We start from the raw sequence: 17,805 nt of genomic DNA, 5'->3' as shown, positions 1-17,805 counted from the left end.
GCACCGCAACATTCTAAGGCACAACCTCGAGTCTTCTTTCTACTAATCTGTAGCTACTACTCAAAATGTCGGCTAGCAGAACAACTTCTCTGAGATGATTCTTATGGACTCATGCAGGCGAAAATGCGTAGAGGTGCCGAGGTAGGTCTTCTCCCATGCGTGGCAGACACCTAGGGTTGATGGCACACCCCACAACGCGATGGCCGTGCCCACTTGAATCATGAGAGGAGTGGCTAGACGCTAATCGGCCTCTGAAGGTCATGCGTTGGCAATGGACAACAAGGGATACTTCGTCGGGAGAGTTGAACCTTAAAATTGGGAAAGGCGTTGAATCTTTGTGCGCATGATCAAAAGGTCGATCAACAGCGCACATGACTGACACGAGGTCAGGCCAGGAAGAAGAACAATTTACCATAGAAAGCGACATGCAACAGAAAAGGCAAGAGATGATTTTGTCACTCCAAGCAAATTGTGAAGCCACTCGACTTCTTTGTGTGGGGATCAATATCGAAACCTAAAGGGGTGTTGAGGTCGAAGCGAAACAACGCGAGTTGCGACGCGTGAACAATCAAAACAACACCGACGATCTCGAGTTGGGAGGGACTCAAGGCTGAGAACATTCAGCGAAGCATCAAAGAATTCGGTAGCAAGGCCACAGGGCTGCTCAGAACCATCATACGGTGACAAAGAGCGCGCAATGTCTGCATCAGTCTGAGAGGGAACGCGTCAGATCAGAATCGTGCGAAGCCTCATGGACAGGCAGCGACGTCGAGTCACATCGTAGATTAGGCACACTTGAAGAGATCTAAGCAGCAGTACAGTGTCTGCCTAATGTCCGACAGGCGAGGGAGATCAGGGAGAGGACTCCAAGCTCCGAGGACGCAGAGATCATGAAGTGGGATGAAGCACGAGGTTAACGGGACGGATGCGAGCGGCGACCGCAGAACACCCTGACAGAAACGCTCTGGTACCAGCGCGCATCACCCAGTAAGAGCGCGCCCTTAGTGTACTTGAGATCAGAAAAGCCTCTCGAATACCAAAATCCTTCCTAAATAGGAATGGACGATTGTGTCGCGCGAGAGTTGATCTGGATGCACCTGCTCGGTAGCAGCCGTCAGATAAGTAGCTTCCCCCCGCTTCGGGGCGCGCGGTGCTCCCACCCCCAGTGACTTTCGACGCTTCCACAACAACATCCACCCCATCGATTTCGACGTTTGCCCCCTCGTTAGAAGCATCAGATACGCGTCCATCACGACTTACAATTACTACCAAAATGCCTCCTAAGAAGTCCACCACCGCCGCTCCCAAGAAGGCCGTTGCCGCCGCTCCGAGCCATGGCTCCTACATCGGTATGTTGCATGATCTCTCAACACCACGCTGTCGCACGACAAGCGCGTTGGTCTCATTATGTTCGCCGACCTTTACTGACTATTCTCAATAGATATGGTTAAAGATGCCATCATCAACGTAAGTCCACATTCTCCGGCGCATCACGACCCCCGCTTCTGGGCGTGCGACGCCAACGCGCCAGCTCGGCCTCAAAGAACAACAAAGCTCCCGACACCTTTTTCTAAGAACATCTTTGCTAACGTGCCCTTCGCATCTTACAGCTAAAGGAGCGCAATGGATCTAGGTAAGTCTCTCTTGCAAGCTGTTGATGCCCTTCGCATCGCATCATGTTTGCGTCCTTTTACGCCTCGAGAATTGTGCTGACAGATTTCCCAGCCGTCAAGCTATCCAGAAGTACATCAAGGCCAACAACAAGGTTGACAACCTCACCGATGTTGCCTTCAGGAACCACGTCAACCGTGCCATCGTCTCCGGTGAGGAGAAGGGCGAATTCTCGCGTCCCAAGGGTATGTGCTAAGCCTCCCACCCTGCGCCACTCCAATGACTGCATGCACCTGCTCCGACAGCTCTACACGTATAATCTTCATCATATACAGGTATACTGACGCGTCTCTCAGGTGCTTCCGGCACAGTGAAGCTCGCAAAGAAGGAGGCCAAGCCCGTTGTTGCTAAGAAGGCTGAGCCCAAGAAGGAGGATAAGAAGGAGAAGAAGCCCGCGGCCACCAAGGCTAAGGCTGCTCCCAAGGCTGCCCCCAAGGCTGCTCCCAAGGCCAAGGCCACTGCCACCGTATGTGCTTTCCGATTGCAATGTGCACCAGTCGCTAACGATTGTGTAGAAGGCAAAGGCCACCAAGAAGGCACCAGCACCTAAGAAGGCCGCTGCCGCGAAGCCCGCCACCACTAAGAAGACCGCTGCTGCTGCTAAGCCGAAGGCCAACGCCAGCAAGCCTCGCAAGTCTGCCCCTGCCGCCGCTGGCCCCGCCCCTGCTGTTGAGAAGGAAGTCACACGTGTTCTCGGAAAGACAAAGTCCGGACGCGTCACCAAGACCAAGGCTCCGGAGAGCGCCGTCACGAAGCCTGCAGCAAAGAAGGCGGGTGCGCCCAAGAAGGCTGCTGCTGCGAAAGCGACAGCAAAGAAGGCCACCCCTAAGAAGGCGACACCGAAGAAGGCATGAGCGGTTCCATCCGCACCTTTTTTCTCTGTTGATTTTTCTCTAACCAGCTCTGACGCGCAGACATGATCTGTTGTTCTTCTGCGGCGTCTCACACCGTCTGCGCAAAGAGCTTGTAACGTGATATCCATTTCTCTCTCTACAATCCTCGGTGGAACGGTATTAGCCATGGTGCTACTAAGGGGTGTTGATCTGTCTTTCTGTCTACATCATGTTGGCTGGGCGTTCTGGCGTGTTCGTGCAGGCGGGATTTTTGTATTTCTCTCTTCGCCTTCAGGAAAAGGTGCATCAGCGACGTGATGTCTGTCGTCGTGTCGATGCAACAAATGTCAACCCATAAGTTCAATATTTCCGTACTTTTGCTGTGTGATTTCACGCGTTGTTTTGATCGTCGTCACGCCTCACGTGCCGTGGTCGAGGCCCGCCAATACGCATGAGGTTTGGCAGCAGTTAGTGTGGCCAAAATGCCCCACTCGTTTCACCCCTGCCGGGACGCGACCGCTCGCAGACAGCGGAACGCCCGGGTTGGAGCAGCACTGTGTTCTCTATTGTATGCGAGTCTCAGGGCAGCACAAGGTATACTTGCTTCTGCTTGTCTCCATGTACCCTTCTCCATTCTCAGCGCATTCTATCGAGTACAATCTTTTCTCTTCCGTGTCTTTATAAACTCAGAACACTGGGCAGTCGCACCAGAAGCACGATCTGCGCACAGAGAGCTACGAGTAGCATAGCCCGCTGATAAGGAATCTTCGGCTGCCTGGAATATACGCAGCTTTGAGATATATGCAACTTTGAGCGTTTTGAATGAACTGCTTATTGGACTGAGAACCCTCAATTTATCGGCTTCTGTGCGGGTTTACTTCAGTTGTATCGCGGTACTCGGAGCTCGTGTGAGGGACTTCAAGACGTGTGTGAAAACGTAGATTAGAGAATGGCTGGTTGGGTGAGTGGACTGTAGATACGACAGAAGTTTGTCATGTTGTGAACAGGGAATCTGGCTTGAAGTCTGGGGGTGCGGTTTTTGGCATATGCGTCGTCTCAGTTGACAATACGCGTCTAAACACAGTGGATTAGCAGGCTACGGTGCGAGGTTGTGTCGTGGTCGCATCGCATTGTGAACAAATCGCCGTGAGAAGTGTGCAACGATTGAGACATTACTAAGGTTGAAAGTAAACAACATGTTTTCTCCCCTTTAGCAAAGTGTCCTCGATACATCAAATATTGATGGCTTTGTACCCAAGCGACTTTTACAATCATTTTTGTCGAATCCCGATCATGATGAGTGGCATTGCAATTCTGTCGGTGTGGGAGACTGAGTCATTCACCAGAGCCAGTACTCAGCGGTCAATGGCATAATCACGTCTACTGGCAGTGCTTCCCAGGATACAACTTGCAAGTATGAACTAAACACTTGCTTGATTCGAACACATGACACGAAATTAAGATTGTTGGTGGTGTAGAAAGGCAACTGCGGGAGAGGTGGCGTTCCTGCGGGGAAGCAGTCCTTCCGAGGTCCTGCGCGCAGCACCTTCACGCCTCTTACCGATCATAGTTAAGCGGTGACTTCCTCATGCACCTCGTACGAGCTTCTCCAGATCGCATCCACAATTCTAATCCCATTCCGCACATCCCACCGCCATGTCCACGGAGTTAAGCATGCCATTCGCTATGGATCGCGGAAATACGGCAGCTGCCCCATGGGTTCGGTACTGGTTAGACGCCTTCCGTTATGACTAACCTGCACTGCTGCTGCTTGGTAGGGTATGTAGCTGCTGCATTTCTGCTTCTCTTCTCACACCCGCTCAACACATCAGAAGAGACTCTGTTGCCGTGACGGCTACGCAGATCACATGACGCCATAACCAATTCACTCGACTATCGTTGTTGAATACGTACCTCTTTTTGCATGATTGCATGAGCATCGCATCTTTACATATCGTTACTTGCCAAGATGACACATTCGTTACAGCCTCACCAGCCGACCGATGCTGAGATTATCGACCTTGCTGCTCAAGAGGGCCACGACGCCGACATACCCACCAACCTAGGCTCGATTCATCACGTACCAAGCATTCCCTCTACACGAGCACACTCTCCCATATACGAGAAAGATGTCAAGACTGAGACGTTTGACAAGGACATCGAGAAAGGAACGAGCCCTGCGTCGACCTCGATAGCCGGAGAACCCGATGAAGCAGAGCAAGACCCCAACATCGTCGACTTCGACGGCCCGGACGACCCCACGCACCCCATGAACTGGGGGACTACAAAAAAATGGGGCATGGTCTCGCTGATCTCCGCCATCACGTTCCTGACGCCGCTCGCGAGTTCCATGTTCGCGCCCGGCGTGCCGGAAGTCATGCGCGACTTTGGCTCGACGAACGATATGCTGCAGGGGTTTATGGTGTCTGTTTATGTGCTGGGTTTCAGCTTTGGGCCGTTGAGTATGTTGTGAAATGATTCGCTCAAGTCAAGGCTAACAAGACAGTCATCGCGCCTTTGTCGGAGATGTATGGGCGGTTGCCTCTGTATCACTCATGCAATCTGCTGTTCATCATCTTTACCATCGCGGCAGCTGTCTCTACAAATATGGAGATGTTCATAGTGTTCAGGTTTCTAATGGGATGTGAGTACACTCTTTGCCTGTTCATCATGCATTTACCGACTCATCGCAGCTGTTGGAGGAGCACCAATGGTCATAGGCGGAGGAACGATTGCCGACATCATACCTCGCGAGCAGAGGGGTACCGCAATGTCTGTGTGGATGATGGGACCGAGTAAGTACTTCGACTCCTGAGACTGTCACCTAGCTAACCGATTCAGCCATTGGAGTAAGCACTCTGATACCTGAGACTGTCACCTAGCTAACCGCTGCAGCCATGTGTTGGACCGATAATCGGAGGATTTCTCACAGTCGCAAAAGGCTGGAGATGGAACTTCTGGTTCGTGGCTATCGTAGTAAGTCCATACCCTTCCATCACTGGTCGTTTCGCTGACGTCCACAGGCGAGTGCGTTCTTCATCATGTCCCTCATATTAATGAGCGAGACATCCGCGCCCGTGATCCTAGAACACAAAGCGAAAAAGCTGCGAGCTGAAACGGGAAACGACAAGTTACGCTCAAAGCTCGACAGCGGCCTCGCCCCCAAGGAGCTTTTCAAATTCTCCATCATCCGGCCCGCCAAAATGCTTACCCGCTCCACCATCTGCTTCGCCATCTCGCTCTACGTCGCCATCACATACACTTACCTCTACATCCTCTTCACCACCTTCACTGCCGTGTTCACTACCCAATACCACTGGCACGGCGGCATCACTGGCCTCTCCTTCCTGGGGCTGGGTGTCGGTTCGCTCCTCGGCCAGTCCGTCTACATCCACTTCGGCAACCGCAGCGTGACGAAACACATAGAGCGCGGCGACTTCCAGCCCGAGCAGCGCCTGCATATCATGTGCATTGGTGGCTTCTTCTTGCCCATCGGCCTGCTGATCTACGGCTGGTCCGCGTACTTCCAGACGCACTACATGGTGCCGCTTGTGGGCACGGGCATCATCGGGTTCGGCCTGCTGCTGACATTCATGCCGGCGAATACGTATCTGATCGACGTGTTTACGACGCACGCCGCGAGTGCGATGGCGGCGAACACGGTGCTTCGTAGTTTGATGGCGGCGTTGGTGCCGCTGAGTAGTCAGAAGATGTATGCGGCGATGGGGCTGGGGTGGGGGAACAGTTTGCTGGCTTTTGTGTCGTTGGCGCTGGTGCCGATTCCGTTCTTATTTATCAAGTACGGAGAGAGTATACGAGCTAGGAGTACAGTCAGGCTGTGAGAGTCGAAGGGCAATGAAGACTTTCATTCGTTCTATGCAGAGATCTTGACTGGCTTTTAGTGACTGTTTGCTATAGCTTTGCTCTACTGGCGGCCTCGGTCTTATATCCTGCTATTATTTGAGCCCATTTCACGTGCCTCGACTCCAATGCGACGGGTGAAGTGGATCTAAATACAACGGCGAGTATTCCGTCGCCTTACTCATGATTCGCGAGGTCTGCTCCGGGGATGAAGCCACAGGAAGCTCCTCTATTACTTCCCATGATGAATGTGGATGCGTCAGCTCAGCAGTAGCCCTGCATATGAAACAGTAGTCGAAGTTGGGGCACACGCTGCAATGATACACGGGACCGTACATCTGCAGAGCGCCCGGATCCTAGACAGTCAGCGCCGGCACGCAAAATCAAGGGACATACTGACTCCTTCATTCTGGCATCCGTCACAGTGCCTCCCGAGAAAAGACAACTGCAGATGCTCTTCATTACTGTCGGAGTCCGGGGTTTCCAGTGCCTCATGCAGAATGAGGCCCGATGTAGTAAGGAGTTTTGAGTTTTGGTGCAACGCGGCGATGTCGTATAGAGTCCAGTGGCGGGCAGGGTACTCTGTGGTGATGGTCGAAGGTGAGAGACCAGCTTCGAGGAGTAGGTCAAGGGCGTCTGGCTCGTTAAATCGGCAGGCTAGGTGCAACGGGTTCCACCCAGATGCGTCGAGCTCCCAATGTGGTAGCAGTAGCTCCAGATTCTCCGAGGTATATGAAGAGGCTGCGAAGTGGACTGCGGTCCAGCCCTTTTTATCTTTCTGATTGACGTTGAGGCCGGATTGGAGGAGGTAGGTGATAGTTTCCTCACTCCCATACGATGCAGCGAAGTGGAGTGCAGTTCTGCCTTCTTCGTCTTGTGCAAGCAAGTCAACCCCCGATTGCTTGACGAGAAACTCTATAGCCGAGACGCCGTGGGCTACAGCTGCGCGGATGGGCGCTTCGTATGAGCCATATTTGGTATGGAGTGTTGCACCTTGGCTGATCAAGGTGGACGCTAGAGACAGGTCCCCATATCTGAGCGCGATGGATAAAGCCCCTTGGTCAGCGTTTGCACCGGCGTTAAGAAGTAATCGTATGACTTCGTTATCCTTAGCGGCTATTGCCAGATTCAATGGTGAATGGATAAGCTCATGCTGGCCTGAGGTATCAGCTCCAGCCTCCAGGAGAAGAGTGATTGTTCGAATTGACCTGTCAGGGGACCATACCGCTGCAACGAGGGAGGTTGGATATCGTCCTCTTCGTGGTAAATTGACTTTGGCACCAGACGACAAAAGTAGCACGACCATATCGTCGTATCCGAGATAGGATGCAGTAGTAAGCGCATCTTCGTACGAGTCAACCTGGTGATCGACGTCCGCCCCTTGACCCAGTAAGTACTTGGTAGTTGCGATATCTGCTCTTCTGACCGCCGCTATCAAGCAAGTACCACAGTCGCCCACATTCCCATTGATGTTCGGGCCCAGCTCAAGCGCCGCATCGATGAGTTCGATGTTACTAGTAAACGTCGCAAAATAGAGGAGCATGTTAGCTCTGACAGAGGGATTATCCAGGTCTCCGGTTGGCAACTCGTAGTAGAAGCCCGAGGGTAGGAAACTCCCAATCCACGCCCACTCCACGAATTTTGAGTTTGGGTCGAAAAGAAGCTCGGAAGCCAACTTCAAAGCTGCAGCGTCATTCCCGGCACGTTGCAGATGCTCGGCCCAAAAGCTTGTTGTGTAGTTGATCAATGAATGCTCCACATAGTTTAGACGGGCCTCTGCTCGGCTGCTGTAGTTGTGGGTACCTAAGTAGGTCAGACAGGCCACACACAAAGTAGCATTGGATTCCAGAGGATCCAGAAAGAAATGGCTCAACTCGCTTTCAAGGAGCCGCCTCGAGGTGAGATAGTCCCTGACTGACGCGTGTGCAAACTTGACCACATACCCATCGTCCGCAAAACATGTCAGTAGATTATTGCACACGCCGAGAACATCCCCCGGATCCTCATATTTTTGCAGTTCATCGTACTCCAGCATCTCAGTGTCAATGGCGACGACTTCGGCAAGCTCTCGCAGCGTAGGTGGTCGGAGGGCAAAACAAACCCAACGCAGGATCCGCGAGACTTCCGTAGCACACTCAGAAGGAACCTCTTTGAGCATTTGAGCATACGTTCCATCCAGTGTAGTCGGTAGCACGCTAAGCTTCTGCTCCAGAGACCTTAGATTTCTGCAGGATTGCAAATCATCAAGGTGCAGGACAGCAAGACGAAACATATCGCCAGCTTTAGTCACAACATGTTCGCTGATTTCGGTTCTCTTCCCAGTCGACCATTTCTTGAAAGACGGCTCAGTCGCGACACGTTGCTCGACGTACTGCCGAATATCCTGGGTGTGTTTTTGGCCCACGACACGGACCTGGGGCACGGGACTTAAGGCGTCTTCGATATCTCTCTCGAAGCGACTCGCTACCAGGAGATGGAGACTTGGTAGACTCCAGTCTCGGATTTGCTTCAGGACCTCTAATAGGTCACAGCGGTCGTTGCATTCATCGACACCGTCAATGACCAAAGCAACATGCTGTCGCTGTTTGAGGATTGCACGTAAAGCGCTCAGTAAAGCCTTGTTGCTCGGTCTCTGAGCGCCTTGGTGACTGTTCGTATACATTGCCTGTACCGCGACATGAATGGTCTTTTCGTAGAGCAGAACTTGAGACAATAGAGAGCAAAGAAAGCTGTTGGTAGCATTTCCTTCACGAGCTGCGATCTCGAAGAAATAGTGGAGCACAACTTTGTCAGGGTCGTTGTGATATTCTACTGTTAGCGTTTCGATGGCTGCGGAGCAAAGGATGGTCTTGCCAGAGCCAGGAGTACCGTGCAGCCATAGCGAAGAACAGGTGTCTTTCTTCCACGCAGCGAACTTCGTGCCAGCCAAGAACCAGCTACATGTACCGGCGGCCCTTGCCCTTTGTGCGTTCTCGCAGATTGAGGACCCGAAGGCTGGGCCCAGCCACTCGGCAACTAACCGATATTGCTGCTCTGTTCGATCTCAGTGATATCCAGCGCCCTTTAATTTGACCAAGCTGTACCTGTTTTTGCATCTTCAACCGAGGATATAATAGAGACTGACTGCATGCGCAGATCAAGGAGTAGAGAACTGTAGAGTCTGAGCTTGCGCTGCGATTGAGGCTGAGCAGTCGTACGTATGATTCGTCTCCAGGAAAAGCTGCAAAGTCTGCTTGAGACGAGACAGCCTCTCAAGACTACGATGTATATCCGTATCCTTCAACATCCACGATATAGTCCGGCCTGGAAACCGTGCTGATTCAATCTTTGCAAGATCTGCCTCAAGACACCGAAGCTCCTCTGTACATCTTGTGAGTGGAACCAGCAGCAACGCATCCGAACACATTGCAGAATACTCCGGGCTCGACTTGGTAATTCTTTCTAGGGGCTGAAGAACGCGGCGGAGAGCATCGACTTCGTCGACAACGTCATCCAGGTCTCTGCGCGTGCCATAGCTCCTGTACAGGCCGTAGCAGACACTGCTGATTTTGCTCATTAGTTGGAGGACTGCGATGACACTCGCAACGAACTCCATGTAGTCTGGAACAGGGGAATCCGGCGACAGTCTTGTGTAGGTATCACGAGCTCGATTGGAGAGTTTGGGTCTCGTATGGTGGGGCTCTGCTTACCTGCAGCACGCCACGTGGATCACGCAGTTGATTAGCCAGCTTCGCAATTTGGAAGGCTGACTTCGAATCACAGATGGCCGTTGGTATTCCCATGAGTTGATAGTAGCTTTGTGGAGGGTCCTCTTCGAGCAAGGAGATAGTGGCGGCCCAGTACGCTACTTGCCGGATGAGCCTATGAATGTAATTCTTATCAGCCTCGTTTGATCGAGACTAAATTATGACTGCAGCAATGTGTGTAATTGCAGTAGGATAAGGTGTAGGTAGAGACAAGATTTGCGTATGCTTTGCTGAACCCGTGATAACCTTGATGCACACCTACTGCGTGATTACCACACACATCACAGCAACAACCATATCAAACAATGAACGAAAAATGTCTGAAATTCGTAAAGTCGCCTTAGCGCTAGTCAATCAATCGTACAAGGGCGCCACGACACCAGCCCGCGGTATATCAAATGTCGCCCGCACCTCATCCCTCAATGCATTACGAACGCAATCTCTTACAACTTCCTGTTGGCCTCCGCCTCGGCCTTGCCCGCCTGCTTGCTGAGCTCGCCCTGCGCCTGACCAGCCTTCTTGCTCGCCTCGCCCTGGAGCTCCGCCGCCTTGCCCTTCGCCGCGCCGAGCGCCTCGTTGGCCTGGCCCTTGGCCTCGGCGGCGGAGTCGGGTGTCGCCTCCTTGACGGCCTCTGCTACCTGCTCTGCGGGGTGTTAGGAGCCGTTTCACGCAATACCTAAGATGGGCTGGGGGACAAGTCACTTACCGCCCTTCTCGATGCCCTTGACAGCGGCGCCCGAGATGGTCCTGTCGACGGCCTTGGCGGCGTCCTTGATGGTCTCGACGGGGCTCTTGCGGGCGATGGGGGTGGTGGAGAACAGGCGGGCCTGGCGGGCGATCTGGGAGCGGAACATGGTGATGTGTGGAGTGGTGGTGGTTTACGGGTTACGTAGAAATTAGGTTTGGTTGATGAATTGGTAATTGGAGGAATTGGCAGTGGAATTCGTTGTATGAAGAGAACATACAGCAGCGCGACTGAGAGCTTAAATGGAGGTCGTTCGCGGAGCTTGTGGCTGGTGCAACGCATCATGCAGACGTCATATCACATAGCTCCCAAGCGCTAGGCCGGATGGGGACAGCTGGGAGGAGGAAGTGGAGAAATATGGATCTGGATCGCGACATCGAGCTGGGGAGAGTTTGCACATGCAGGAATTGCGCTGGTATCTGCTGGAAGGATCGGTGGTCGTATGATCCAAGTTCTGCTGCTGCATTGCAGGTATCCCAGATCTTAAATGGAAAGGTGCTACCTTCATTTCCACATCAGCGTCTATTCGTACAAAGTCACTCTGGGAATCCAATTCGTGCGAGGTCATACTTTATTTACATTAGACATCTACAAACATCCCATTTACGTGGTCCATCTACGAAACCAGCGCCAACTGCCACCAGTCGCAGCGCTTGTTCGCATTCGAGTCGCGAATCTCGTCAATGCCCGTAACATTAAGCCTTAGCACACTCGCGTTCTCGCCGTACATGTCGAACTTGATCACACCAGGAGCCTCGGGTGCGCCCTCCTCCGCGAAGCTGGTGATGAACTCCTGCAGCGCAATCGCGACCGTGCGGTTCGAGACACTAAGGCTGGGCGCACCGCCAGTGAAGTAAGTGTAGGCTACGTCGAAGCCGTGGAAGGCGGGCGGGACGGCGAACAGGTACGAGTAGGTTTCGTTGTTGTAGGCCTTGGACAAGTAGTAGGTGTTGCAGGTGAAGATGCCTTCGCTGATGATCAGGGTCGCACGCTGGTACTGGGTGGTGTAAGGGAGCGAGCCGTCAAAGACCGGTGGGTAGAGAACGTCGGTAATGTACTCCACGGACGAGTTCGGCATGTGCGGATACGCTGTGTTCAGCTGCTTGCGCAGTGCAGCGTCCGACTGAATGGAGGGAGCTGTGAAGAGAGGTCCCTCGTTCGCGTTGTGACCAACCATTATCTTGACGTCCTTATCGAATCGGCCCTGCGCAAGGAGCTGCCCGGGCTGCTGGGGAACGAAGTTGCCATCGACCGTGGGTCCGTACGCGAATTGACCCCAAGCGGTATCGTACGCCACCTGCTGAACATTGGCACGCCTGATGGCCTCGTAAGGTAGAGCGCGGAGTTCAGCGAGCGATGTGGCGTTTGTGAGGTTCAGGAACTTGCGGTATGTATCCTCCAGCTGAACGTTGGACTGGACTGGCTGCCAACCAGGACTCTGTGGGATAGCCTGCTGGAAAGGAGCCTTGCCCTTGAGACCCCCATACGCGGTGATCTGGTGCATGATACTGCCGCCACCAGCAGACTCGCCAAAGACAGTGACGCGGTTCTTGTCGCCTCCAAACAGGTGGATGTACTTCTGGACCCATTCAAGAGCGAAGCGCTGATCGTAGAGGCCAACATTGGCTGTTCCACCCTCGGCCTGGAACGATGGCCCAGCTTGCCATCCGAATGCACCAAGACGGTAGTTCAGAGAAACGTAGATGACATCGCCGTTGGTAGAGTTACCAGAAGCGGCAATGAGACCGGCTGGGTTGTTGTTCTTGTTACCACCTGCGTACTCGTTAGTACTAGTTACGTGAACCGAGAGCTGAGCATACCCGTGTAGCCGCCGCCGTAGATCCAAACAAGCACCGGAGCACCGTATCCCTTTCCTGCCTTGGCCAGAACGTCCTGGGGCACTGAGACGTCCAAGAACAGACAATCTTCGTTCTCGCGCGGGTCCGCTGCTGGGACGAGGCTGCTCGCGTTTGCGCCAGGCGGCACATAGTTGGTGCTGGTGTTGAAAGGCACACCCAGAGCGAGGGCAGTCAAGAACTGAGCAGCTTGGCCAGACCACGCCGGGCCAGCTTGAGGACAGATCCTGTTGAGGGTACCAGTGTTGACTGCCGACCTGTTCTCCGCAGGCGCCTCTGGTGGCGCGAATCTCAGATTGCCGACTGGGGGCGCCGCATATCTGATATTCGAGAAGTTATAAAAGTTACCAGTATTCTGTCTGCATCAGCATCTTATCTCACATCCTCACGTAGCAAGACCTACATTGAAACTTGCAGCCTGGTAAATCTCATATCCCAAATCCACAGTCGGGAGAGACGACGAGTTCTGCGCAAGTGCCGCGCCCAGCAGGGCAGCCACAGTGACCAGCTTCAACATATCGATGACGGCGAGACGAACTTCGGATTCCACAACACCACACACATCGCGGCGGCTCGTGCTCTTAAACACCTCAGGCCCGGTGACGATTACATACGAGCAAGGTACCCCAACCCCCAGCACGCATAGGTATACCGTCTTTTCGTAAGCCCGTGCCCATTCAGTGGGTTCGCCCGCTCGCCAGGAGCACTGCGGCGGGCTGGGCTCCACTCATCGTGCGCTGGATGGTCTGCACGCCAGCGCGAGTGTGCAGGATATTACCACAGGGCGGCCATGTGTACGTCACGTTACGGAAGCCTCGGCGATGGGAAGGCCCCAGATTCGTCCGCTGCGGACCGAGGCGGCTTCTGGTTGGCCATGGGCACGGGCGTGGTGATAATCCGAGATAGACTAGGCGGCGTGGTGAGATGGACTAGGAAGCATACTGGCGCTGGCGTGTGCATGTATCGAATTGGCAGAAAGCAGCCTGGCGGCGCCGGTGGAAATACTGCAATTGGCGCGCAGGCGCGGTTGGTGGGATTGATTGATGTCGAGCAAGGATCCCCCGCGCCGAGGCTGCTCGAGAAGTTCGCGGGGAAGCTGCGAGCCGCACGCCTGGTATTGTATTGACATCTGGCGTCGCGATTGGGGTAGGTACTTACTATACGGGGAAACGGCGATGGCGTCAGCTGATCCAGACCTCGTGTTGTACCTCGTTCGCACCTCACCTCTCGACGCCGACAGCGCCCGCGCACTCCCACACCGAGGCATCCAGCTTGACACTCAAGTCCTGCTCATCTCGCTGAGTCGACGACGCTTCTAGCTCCACCCTCGAGCTGGGTTCGCGTGTGTAGCATCCCTGCGCTCGTTTCCACAACGGCACAGCGGTCTGTCACCTGTCGCTGGACTTCGGTCCGCGCACGCCACTGCACGAGCGGCTTGAGCGTTATTTCCACGCGAGATTGTGCCTGGGAGCGGTGTGTATTGGTACGCTCTGGGATCGACAGGAACCGTGTATGCGGCATTTGCGCATCTTGACAATGACTCTTTTCGAGTCCAAGATTCGTGTGAACACCTACTTTGTAGTAGTCGGCATTTATACCTATTTTGTAGCATTCCAACTGTCTAATCAGCCACTACGCACTTTTGTAGGTTCCAGACCATCACTACGTAGCCAATAAGCTGTCGAGAAACTACTGATTACTCCGCTTAAGCGTATACAGTCTAAGAAGGAAGACTCCCAATGAGGCTATTTTTCATTCTTGCCAAGCGGCTGGTTGGACGTGCTTGAGTGCAGTACTTTGTAGAATTCGTACTTTTAGAGATCGTGCTTTGTAATATTCATACTTTGTAGTATTAGTACCTTGTAGAACTTGAACTTTGTAGAATTCAAACTTTGCAGTATTCATACTTTTGCACTTTCGTACTTCGTAGTATTCGTACTTCATCGTATCCATACTTCCACCCCTCACGCCCCATACCTCTTCAACGCCACATGATGCATCTTCGCCTTCCCCACGCCCTCCCTCAAATACTTAGCCACGCCGGGAAACTCCTTGCTCGCGCGGAAATCCATGTGCGCCTGCACACTCTCCCACCCGATAAACACGCCAAAGAACCGCATCTCCTCGCCCTCATCGTCCGCCTTCTGCGCCTCCACGCCCCACCCGCCGATCATCCCCGTCGGCACCACGCCAGTCACCTTTGCGCCCTCGGCTACAAAGGCCGCGAAGGAGGCGTCATATGCGCTGGGGGGCGTCGCGGGGTCGAAGTACAGGCTCACGCACTCGGTGACCGGGGCGTCGAAGGGCGAGGAGCCGGCGTGTGGGGAGGGGGGGAGGGAGAGGTGGAAGATGTGCGGCGGGGCGCTGAGGAGGGGGTCCAAGGACTCCAGGAAAGGGGTGTAGGACGGGGCGGACGTGAAGGCGCGGTGGGCGTCGATGGAGTCCCATTCTGGCGCCGTCAGATCAGGTTTCCAGTTCCACAGGCGTGGTGGTGTGGGGAGGGGGAGGGGGAGGGGACGCACCAATGGCCATCTGCGCGACCCCCGGGTGCTCGATCTGCACGCCCCAGCGCAAGCTCTTGAATCCGGACTGCTGCGAGATCGTGTGCAGCGTAGCGTCCCAGATGCGCTTGCTGTCGCCCTCGTTCAAATCAACACCATCCTTGATAGGCAGGTATGCGATCTCGGTGACGGGGTGGGCCATGGCGGGGTGTTGTTCGGTTGGGTACAAGCACGGGACGTCACAGGTTATAGACAGCGGTGAGTGTGGTCTCGGGTGCTCACAAACGCAGTACGCAGCTCATGCAAGAAACGTAGGTAATTTGTACACCGCAGGAAAACACGCAAGCTAAGTACCTCTCCCCTCCTGCGCACCCATAGCCGTCGCCACCCGAGCTATACGAAGTAGGAAAGTGGGGGTTCCGAGCTGGGTCTTTGCTGCAGCTCGCAACCCCCCAAACGCTCGGAATATCTTGACAAAGCTTGGGAAGCCTTGAATATCTCTGTGTGCCGTCACTGGTGTGCAACAATTCGTGCCCGTTCAAGATGAGGTAAGCAGAGATGGCATGCTGACAGCAATTACAACACGAGAATGTTGTCATTATCAGCAGGATCATGCCATGTGTGGGGCTGCTTCTAATTGAGCGGGCACGAATTGTTGCACACCTGGTGCCATTGTAGTGTTGTGATACATGTTACTCAGCGGAGTGGCGGACTTAGCGTAGGTACGGGAGGTGGATCAGTCAGGCGGGAAAGCTTAGCAAGCACTACAGCGGTGTTTGGTAAGTGATGGCGCCGGCTCTTCTCGAGGGTATGTCTGAGTATGTTCGGACATGAGAGTGGTTCTCGAGTTTGTCAAGGCGAAGAAGACGGGTGGAAATTCTACAATCAAGTGACATCATCGGTGTATCTGAGACGCAACACAACGACAATACAGGACCTCGATATCGTTGTTACTATGCCATTATTTCGAAGACTACTTTTCTGCTATGCAAGAGCAATCTCAATCTGTGCTGTACAAGGTGCTACTATACGCCAATCCCAATCCCAAACCACCCACAGTATTCAATCCAGACACTGCATTCCAACTCCAATTCACACCTCAGGCGACTGTGGTAGTCCTGACGCCACGCTCCAACAGCGCCTTCCGTAGCCCATTCGCAACCGTGCGCCTCCGCCTGGCCATCTGGCGCAGCTCGGGCATGCTGTCGTCTACCATGTCGCTCAGCCTGGCCAGGTCGTTGCCAGCGGCGTTCTCCTGCGCGTCGTAGAACAGCCCGTAGCCCTTGCTGGGAGTGATGTCGGCCACTTCGGGGGTTAGGGCGCGGCGGTTGAGGTCGGTGAGGCTCATCTTGCCGCGGGTCGGCGGCGTGACGAAGGGCGTGTCGGCGATGCTCTTGCGCAGGTCTGTACCGCGGGCGCGGCGGGGGGTGGTGGCGCCGTTCGCGTGCGAGGAGGATGTGGGGCGGCTGGGATCCTGCAGGCCAAGTTTGCGCAACTGGCTCTCGAGGAGCGCGATGTCGTTGTTCCTGCGCTCGGCGAGGGCGGTCATCTTGACGATGGTTTTCTTCACTGCGTCCATGCTCGGCACTGCGCTCGTGTTGCCGGCACTCGCGTTGTGTGAGGCTAAGCGGGAACGGAGCAGAATGGCGGCTTCTTCATTTTGGGCGAGCAGGGCCAGGAGCTTGGCGTAGTCGGCGCGGAGGGCTTTCTGCGTTTCGGCGAGCTCCTTAGGTAGAGGGGCCTTTCGGCTTGACTCTGCCCTCTCTGGGTCCTTGCGGTTGATGATCTGCCGGCGAATGTCGTTGATGCGAGTCATGAGCTTGCCATTCTGTACGAAGACGCGGCGAAGCTGCAAGAGCTTGTCATGGACATCTTGTATGCGGCCGGCAGCGAGGTCTTTGAACAGTTGATCCTCCAAATTTTTCAGAGCAGAGATCTCACTAAGAGCGAAATCATCAAACCACTCGCCGTCTTTGCCGTCAGCTTCTGCGTCTTCTAGCGTCTGTCGATCAACCTTGTGGTTGTGCTGAGGTTGCTTGTGGAATGCTGCGAAAGACTTGATGGACCGAGCGTTCCAACCAAGAGCGTCCACCATGCCGTTGATGTCCTTGTAGATCGCTTCGATCTGCGCTGCGTGGCCTGTCTTTGCGGAAGTGCCTGCATATTTCTGATGCGCAACGAAGTCATCAAGTGTGTTGCTGGGCTCGATCGCCTGTGCCAGCTGGGCACGGATGCGCTCGTCCTCGTCGTCTTCGAGGTCGGACACGTGCGGTGTCGATGGCTTCGACTGCTGGAAGGATGCGCTCAGAGAGCTTCCTTGGGCAGAAGGCTCCCTGCGTGTCGTCGGTCGATGGCTAGATGATGATGAAGACCGGACGGGGCTTGGCGAGCGAAGAGCTGCCTGCGGTCGTGGGGGTGCAAAGCTGGGCTGGGCCTGCTTGGCCTGCTGACCAAGGGAGAATGGTGCATTCTGTGACGGTTTTCCGAACAGCGGCTGCGGGTTTGTTGGCTGAGATGCTGGCCGAGCGCCGAACAACGAGCTGGGAGCAGCCTGCCCGGTGGAAGGCTTGGCTCCGAACAGAGGGACCTGTG

The 17,805-nt window shown here is 54.3% G+C and overlaps 6 protein-coding genes across 6 annotated transcripts; 2 read left to right on the top strand and 4 right to left on the bottom strand.

The window, feature by feature from the left end:
* Positions 1-1,155: 1,155 nt before the first annotated feature.
* On the top strand, positions 1,156-2,868 carry C7974DRAFT_389661 (histone H1). Its single transcript, XM_046141385.1, has 6 exons — positions 1,156-1,349; positions 1,442-1,467; positions 1,611-1,633; positions 1,726-1,856; positions 1,968-2,137; positions 2,187-2,868. The coding sequence occupies exons 1-6, from the start codon at positions 1,274-1,276 to the stop codon at positions 2,523-2,525; spliced, it is 765 nt and encodes a 254-aa protein (XP_045998733.1). The 5' UTR covers positions 1,156-1,273; the 3' UTR covers positions 2,526-2,868.
* A 1,411-nt stretch (positions 2,869-4,279) lies between these two features.
* Positions 4,280-6,538, top strand: C7974DRAFT_142614 (major facilitator superfamily domain-containing protein). The gene is made up of 6 exons (XM_046135628.1): positions 4,280-4,966; positions 5,011-5,148; positions 5,198-5,299; positions 5,346-5,353; positions 5,400-5,480; positions 5,528-6,538. Exons 1-6 carry the CDS (start codon positions 4,474-4,476, stop codon positions 6,344-6,346), a joined length of 1,641 nt encoding a protein of 546 aa, XP_045998732.1. The 5' UTR covers positions 4,280-4,473; the 3' UTR covers positions 6,347-6,538.
* On the bottom strand, positions 6,411-10,206 carry C7974DRAFT_142520 (uncharacterized protein). Its single transcript, XM_046135626.1, has 4 exons — positions 9,563-10,206; positions 9,449-9,516; positions 6,766-9,398; positions 6,411-6,721 (listed from the first exon to the last, which is right to left on the bottom strand). Exons 1-4 carry the CDS (start codon positions 9,958-9,960, stop codon positions 6,476-6,478), a joined length of 3,345 nt encoding a protein of 1,114 aa, XP_045998731.1. The 5' UTR covers positions 9,961-10,206; the 3' UTR covers positions 6,411-6,475.
* An 8-nt stretch (positions 10,207-10,214) lies between these two features.
* Positions 10,215-11,152, bottom strand: C7974DRAFT_422520 (uncharacterized protein). Its single transcript, XM_046144338.1, has 2 exons — positions 10,818-11,152; positions 10,215-10,754 (listed from the first exon to the last, which is right to left on the bottom strand). The coding sequence occupies exons 1-2, from the start codon at positions 10,963-10,965 to the stop codon at positions 10,555-10,557; spliced, it is 348 nt and encodes a 115-aa protein (XP_045998730.1). The 5' UTR covers positions 10,966-11,152; the 3' UTR covers positions 10,215-10,554.
* A 184-nt stretch (positions 11,153-11,336) lies between these two features.
* C7974DRAFT_142509 (carboxylesterase family protein-like protein) lies at positions 11,337-13,424 on the bottom strand. The gene is made up of 3 exons (XM_046135625.1): positions 13,116-13,424; positions 12,677-13,067; positions 11,337-12,629 (listed from the first exon to the last, which is right to left on the bottom strand). Exons 1-3 carry the CDS (start codon positions 13,227-13,229, stop codon positions 11,473-11,475), a joined length of 1,662 nt encoding a protein of 553 aa, XP_045998729.1. The 5' UTR covers positions 13,230-13,424; the 3' UTR covers positions 11,337-11,472.
* A 1,252-nt stretch (positions 13,425-14,676) lies between these two features.
* Positions 14,677-15,415, bottom strand: C7974DRAFT_410984 (uncharacterized protein; the record flags this gene model as incomplete). Its single annotated transcript, XM_046143518.1, has 2 exons — positions 14,677-15,161; positions 15,235-15,415. 2 exons carry the CDS (start codon positions 15,413-15,415, stop codon positions 14,677-14,679), a joined length of 666 nt encoding a protein of 221 aa, XP_045998728.1.
* Positions 15,416-17,805: the final 2,390 nt, after the last annotated feature.

The sequence above is a fragment of the Boeremia exigua genome, assembly GCF_020726555.1.
Source record: "Boeremia exigua strain MPI-SDFR-AT-0100 chromosome Unknown C7974scaffold_4, whole genome shotgun sequence".
Lineage (NCBI taxonomy): Eukaryota > Fungi > Ascomycota > Dothideomycetes > Pleosporales > Didymellaceae > Boeremia > Boeremia exigua.
The sequence above is the reverse complement of the archived record's forward strand: the minus strand, read 5'-3'. Positions and strand labels throughout refer to the sequence as shown.